The sequence below is a fragment of the Apodemus sylvaticus genome, chromosome 8, assembly GCF_947179515.1.
Source record: "Apodemus sylvaticus chromosome 8, mApoSyl1.1, whole genome shotgun sequence".
NCBI classification, from domain to species: domain Eukaryota; kingdom Metazoa; phylum Chordata; class Mammalia; order Rodentia; family Muridae; genus Apodemus; species Apodemus sylvaticus.
Window position 1 is genome coordinate 77,608,115 of NC_067479.1, and position 6,823 is coordinate 77,614,937.

Consider the following 6,823-nt stretch of genomic DNA (forward strand, 5'->3'; position numbering starts at 1 on the left):
CAGAGAGAAATATCTTGCTTTGTAAGGAGAATGTGCCAAGGGCTCGCCCCTGGGTCAATAGAGAGACTCCAGGAAAGGGCACCTCAGAAACTGGCCAATATGGGGCAAGCTAGTTAACAGATAGGCCATGGTACATGGCTAGTGACATCATCAGTAGTCAGTTCCCTGGACAATCTCTTGTATCCATGAGAACAGTAGAATCTTCTGTGATGTCACCAGTGTTGTGGTGACACCAACTGCCTGTGGGCTATTCCTTCAGAGCCTACTGGGTTCAGAAGCAGGCATGCTGTCTATGCTGCGCAGGATATTTCGGAGGGAGAATAGAATACAGACAGAGAACAGACCTAGGCAGAAGAGGCAGAAGGAGCCTGGCCTTCTGTCATGTTGGGAAACAAGAAGGAAGAAATGGTCATGGGGAAGGCACAGTGAGTCCTGGGAAAGGGTCAGGGAGCTTCCTGGAAGAGGAGGGCTTAGGCGGGTCCTACCAGTAGTAGGGCTTATGATCTGGATCCTTGATATTACTCAATGGCAGACACAGTTTCAAGAATTTCCGATGATTAGTTTTGCAGAGAGCCAGGAATTTACAAGCCTGCAGTTGCTTTGCTCAGAGATTTTAATTTCCTGATTTGTGAATTATGTCAGGGGGAAGCTCTGTGAGAAAAGCAAAATGTCACTGTCAAGATAGAGTGTTGAAGCTCATAATCCTCAACAGTTTTCTGTAGTTTACATGAGTATGTGAAGCCAAGGACAGGGAAAGATATTCCCCTGCTCCTGAATCAAGGTCTCAGACTCTTTGGTTTTGAACAAAAATGATGTGCCCTGATTCACTCTATGGGTTAGTGTAGTAGAGTGTGAGCTTGCATCACCAATTTTAAGAAGTCCTGACAGGTGTTCGCTTGTAGGAGATGTTAGGTGCTGGTGTTTATGGTCAATCTGTTGGTGCTAAGCATTATGGACTACATTCTCAGACAAGAATTGACAGTGCCCTCCCATGCTTCTTGCCTGGGTGTGCTTATACAATTGAGGTCTAGGGGGACTGAAGTAGTGAGTGAGGCTTATGTTTAGTGAAGGTGGTTGGGAACAGGGACATAGCTGAGGAGTCCAGCTCAAAGATGATTTTCGGTTCTTTCAGGAATTCACTGTGTCTCTAGAATTTCCTGTTCCTTGGGCTTATGTTTGGGACTAAGTATAGTTTCTTAATTCCCTGTCCTATTATCTCAACAAGTTTACTAGTGTTGATCTACCTACAGGGTCTGATGGGAAGGCATCATCACAACTCTCTACCATCAATGAGGAGGAGCAGAGAATGAAGAGGTTGGACAAGCTCAAAAGTGATCTCCAGAAGATGGAAAATGAGAGAAACGAACTCCGAGGAATCCTGGCCCATTATACTAACAAGGACTTGAATGACAGGTAGTCATTATGCCCAGTTCTTTGCTGGCTATCTTGGGCCTTCTATGTTAACCCCAGATTTCCTCTTATTATAGGAGGCTACAATTCCAGGCTGACTTCATGTCCAAATTCATTTTGCTGATTGGATGTTCAAGACAGAGCCTGAATTTCATTCAGATAGGAGTGAGATGTGTTCATGGGCTCTTACAATTCCTCCAAAAGTATATCGGAGCCTGTGGCATGACTCAGAGTCTGGGATATGGGGAGTAGTATGTGAGTTCTCACCCTGCAGTTTTAAAAATCTGGACAGGTGTTGATTTGTTGGAGATGCTAAGTACTGTGTGTTTATGATAAATCATTATTGTAATAGACCTGGAAGTACTTTGGGTGCAATTGGTCCTGTCAATATGTAGAGGGGCCCAGTCACACATGCTGCCTCTCATTATTTCTGGACTGGATACATTCATCGCTGTTCTCTCTAATTTTGTTCATGATACTCTGAGATGATGCCCCATCATTGAATCTATGTGGCATTCTGATTGTTTCTGAGTGTGTGTGCGTGTGTGTGTGTGTGTTCCACTTATGATCTAAGGAGTCTGTAGTATGTGATGGGGCAGAGATTTTCCCTAACTCATTTTCTAATGATTTTGATGAATCCAGGGAGTCTCACTTTGAGCAGGACAGCAAGTATCTTCTGTGTTCACTTTGTGTTCCCATTGAAAACTCCTGGTGTATGTTATAAAGCCTTTTCCCTATAAATACTGATTATGTCCTTTGGAAATTTATGGACAAAAGTTCCAATGATTGATAATTCATTAAATGAAAACAGAAGTGCCTTCTCAGGATTAAGGTGGACCCAGTCCTGTGGCACAGGCTCCTGGAAAGTTGTTGGAGAGCTAGTGTATTCCTTCAAGGCCTCTCAGGGAGCTAAAGCATGCCAGCTCCCTTCTTTTACTTCCCCGGCTCTACTGGCCCCATGTGAAGAGTAACAGGTTTAATAAGCACCTGGAGAACCAGTACCAGGGAGGAAGGATGTGGCATATAGGGGATGGGGTAATTGACGATTCAGCTTGAATTGACTTGATCCCTGTATCCTTAGTTCATGGGGATATTTGCTCCTTGGGCCATGCCCTCCCACAGGAACAACTTTGAGAAGTTCATGCTTACAATGCAATACCACCAAATGATGACTGACATCAAGAAAATGCCACAAGAGATCAGTGAAGCCTTGTCCAAGAGCCAGGAACTGACTAAAGAAAATCACTCATACTGGTGAGTGACTAACATGGTCATGACACAAGCACTAGGCACAGAATGTGTCTGCCCATCCTTGTCTTTGAACCAAAGTGAGGGCTCAGGTTATATACTGTTTCCTTCTTAAAAGGAATCCTGCCCCTTCAATGCAAGGCTCTAGGCTTTTTTCCTGTTAGACACATTTTGAACAAGTGTGAAGAGTCTGTGAGGCCTTCCAGCCATCTTTCCTTTCCAACTCAGTATCCTTGAGATAGTAAACATTTGCACCATCATGGAGATATCAATCAACCTTGAGCCTCTTGGGCTCTGAAAGGAGATTTATACTTCTGGTTTCTGTGAGACATATAGAAAGACTGTCTACATTTTGGGTGTCTTCTCTCCTAGAGAAAGTTTGCTCTCTAACTACAGATAGGTTTTTAACACCATGGGCCCATTAGTACACATAAGGCCCATGTCCTCTTCTGGAAGATACATGAGAACCTATTGGTGTCAGCCAGCGTTTTTAGAAGTACTTTGAGTCTTCTGGAATGTGGCTGTCCTCTGCATTTGACTTTACTCTATGCAATATTCCATGGCTAATCTGGACTATAGTCTTAGGCTGACTGGGGATCAGGGCCCATGAAGGTGGTTGGTACATGGAGGAGTAGGAGGAAGATGGATGCTCTCTGGGAGTCAACCATTTTTGTTTTGGGCTCAGGATCAATAATTGCCAACTCCTAAGTGAATATAACCATCAAAAGCACAAAGTCAAGATGTTGTGGACTGAGAAAAGGGAACTGCTACAGGAGCAGATTGCACTGGAAGAAGACAGCAAGCTAACGAACATTTTGTGTATAAAAGGATGCAAGGTTTTGAATGACGCCTGTACCAAGCAGCATCAGGTAGGATGAATGAACATAAGGGGCAGGTTGCTCTCTTCTCTAAACATAGACACAGGCCAGCCCATGTAACCATCCTGAACCTTATCCAGATATTCTCCTATGTCTCATCTAGTTATTCATTTCTCTGATCATTTATAAGGCTTTCTGTGGAGTTAGCCTCTTACAGGACAATGGAGGATAGGCAAGCAGATCTTCCTACTGAAGTAAAAGCTGCAGTTCATTATGATATATAATTTGAACAAATATTATACACCCACATGCCATTATGTTAGAAAGGTACTATGTGGGTGCATCCATTTTAGTAGAACAGAACTTTGATAAAGTCAGGTCTTTAGCTCATTTGCTTTGTAGGAGTCATTTCGGTGCATTGCAAGATGGACTCTTTACCCTGCCTAGATCTTGTTTCATACAGAAAGAGCCTGAATAGTATCTTGACAGTTCTGTTATCTCTCAGTTTTGCTATAATCCTTTCCTAGAGCTTTGATTGTGGAGCTGACTGGATGAACAGGAATGTTTGAAAAACTTCTCTCATGCTGAGGGTTGGGGGTGAGACATGTGAGACTTCAAGAATAAAATGTCTCCAACTCTCTCACCATAGGCTAAGATGTGTATTCCCTAAGCAGTATCAGTCCCCAATAGTTGGATAGCAGAGTCCTGAGTGTCACTTGAAATATCAGATTTTTATAGACTCTATTTAAATCTTCTTCCAACATTGTGGTCTCTTCATAAATTCCTGCTCACTTATGATTCCTGTAGAGTGTGTGTAAGTGCATGTGAGTGTGTGTGTTTGTATGTGTGTGGTTGTGTATTTGTGAGTATGTGAAATACATGTTTGTACAAATATGTATATTGTTGGTTGTGTTGAGTGTCCATGTATTTACCTGTGGTTTTGGTCAATCTCTATGTATCATAGTCCCTTGAGCCCAAGTCTCTTACTGACCTTGAAACTTGCTGAGTATATCATTGGTATGGCTTGCTTCAGTACAGATTCCCCCTCATAGTTCTGCAGAGTGCTGCATTTCAGACAAATCATTGCCTGTTAATTCACTCACCTCCTTTGGACTGACATTCAGGATGTTTTTATATAATATGAATTGTAATGTGTTGTAAAATTTCTGGATAATAACAGTGGAAAACTGTGTTTATTGGTAGTACCAGGGTCTTTTCAGGAATAGCACGTAGGCTTAGGGAGCAGAGTATATTTCTCCTTGGAGTTTGCTGGAGGGTGATCTTGAAACCCTCTGTCTTAGGATCCTGAATGGTGTGTGGATCCACTTGTCTCTGCAGAGCTTATAACATACTTATAGGATTAGCAAGCATCTGCATGGAAAAAGTGCCTAACTCAGAAATAAGTACTGGCTGGGCAGTACAACCCGGGTTAGTCTATGAGCCTTATACACAGTTTAGGTTCCATTACCTCCTCAAGTGACAGTAAATGTGTTGAAACATCTCTGTGTGGGAGATGGGTGGGTGTGTATGTGTGTGTGCTTTTGTCTATTTATGTGTTAGAATATTTATGTTGTGCATTTGAATAATAGTAAGTCCTTTTGTTGGTGCCTGTATATACAGCTGTGTGTTTAAGTTCTTGTGTGTGTGTGTGTGTGTGTGTGTGTATGTGTGTTCATGTGTGAAAAGACATGCACTTATCTCTGTGCATATATGTATATATTTATATGTACATATTCAGATATTCACATGGTAAGCAAACATCCTAAATGGTAAAAGAAAACATCTTTAATGAGAAAAGTCCTCTGCCATTTCATTTTGCATCAGGGAAACATCAAATACAGCAGCCCAACATCATGCCTCTCCACCTATCACATAAGAAAATAAGGAGACAAGATGGTGTAAAGTCAGATTTTAAAGGGTTTGTAGAGGAAAAAGTATTTCTGTGCATAGAAATCATTTGTAAGAAAACAAAGGACTGTGGTACATAAAAACATCGAGGAGGCTGCTCTATCAAATCTATGTTCCTGAGAATCATAAAGGCTGGCTTAGCCATTGCACTGGAAGGTCAGGGGGCTCGGTACATCTTCTCAGCATCCTAGTTTGTTTTCCTCAGTACCTGCTACAATTTTCTTTCCAACCTTGACTACATTTAATTCAGTTTTCTGAGGCCATGGAAATTGTCCAGGGTGTTATAATTTAAATGATTGAGTTCCTTGGTATTGCATCGGTACCAAGCCAAAAGGTCATATACATGGTGAAGTGCAAGAACAGGGCTGCCTCAGACACTTGGAAGTCTGAATCACAAACCCTGTGTTCTGTCTGCAGCTCTCTGTAGCTGCTGTTATTGAAAATCATTTGCTCTGAGTTAAAATCATCCTCCAGGAGTGTTCGGAAAAATGAATACCCTCAGACATTGCTCATGGTGTCAAATGGTGTATCCCTTTGAGATGCCATGTACAACTTTTCAGGAAGTTTAATTGCAATCCCCAATGAAATGGCAATTCCAGAACCAGAAGTAGGTGTCCAGAGAGAAATAAGGGCAGATGGTGGTTTTAGGTTTAGGTTTCATAGAAGACCCAAACTAGAAACTATGGAGATGTCCATCAGTAAAGGAGTAAAAATTACATTGCAGTTCAGCCTTTCCAGGACTATTGCCAGTGTGATAATGCATGCCACTAATGAGGCTTATTTTCCTCAAAACATTCCCAACAGAATCTCCTTACAGGCAGAAAAGTTTCACTCTGCATCCTGGTTATGGAGATTTACTAGTTGCCTGGGCTCATTGCTTTGGTTCCAAAGTCAAACAGGCTATGGAAAATGGAGGGTCTATTGGAAGATGCCACTCACTTTGGAGCCCCAGAGATTCAGTGAATAAGAGGGAGGAACAGGCTGGTCCACCTCTGTCCAATGTGCCATCACTGGATATATAATGTGTATGAAATATTGGAGAAATGTTGTATTTTACTTTAACTCCACCACAGTATATGGTTCATAGTTCAGTATCAAGCAATTTTTTTTTAATCTGAGAAATATATCCAGGCCCATGTGCTCTTTGGTTCTTCTCATTTGGGGATATATAGGACATGACCTCAGCTGAAAGGTCTTACTGCATTGCTCTGCTGAGCAAACCTGGTGTTTGCTGGCAAGTTCTCAACAGGCCTTTTGCTCTTCCTCCCCTCAGTCTGAAATACTCCATCAGAAGCACAAACAGGGTACTCAGACCCAATACTTCTTCAGGAGCACTGAGTGTGCATAGCAAATAAACAACCATTGCATCTCATCCCTGTAATCATGGAAATCTTGGGCTGCATTTTTCCTTTTTGCTATACTATATGTGATGATGCCTT

The 6,823-nt window shown here is 42.0% G+C and overlaps 1 protein-coding gene across 1 annotated transcript; it reads left to right on the forward strand.

Moving 5' to 3' along the window:
• Positions 1–271: 271 nt before the first annotated feature.
• LOC127690979 (uncharacterized) lies at positions 272–3,536 on the forward strand. The gene is made up of 4 exons (XM_052190550.1): positions 272–425; positions 1,251–1,413; positions 2,533–2,664; positions 3,344–3,536. The coding sequence occupies exons 1-4, from the start codon at positions 284–286 to the stop codon at positions 3,534–3,536; spliced, it is 630 nt and encodes a 209-aa protein (XP_052046510.1). The 5' UTR covers positions 272–283.
• Positions 3,537–6,823: the final 3,287 nt, after the last annotated feature.

Coding starts and splice junctions, on each gene's coding strand:
- LOC127690979 (XM_052190550.1), top strand. CDS start 284: ATGCTGTCTATGCTGCGCAGGATATTTCGGAGGGAGAATAGAATACAG. Junction 426..1,250: donor ATGGTCATGGGGAAGGCACA/GTGAGTCCTGGG, acceptor ATCTACCTACAG/GGTCTGATGGGAAGGCATCA. Junction 1,414..2,532: donor AACAAGGACTTGAATGACAG/GTAGTCATTATG, acceptor GCCCTCCCACAG/GAACAACTTTGAGAAGTTCA.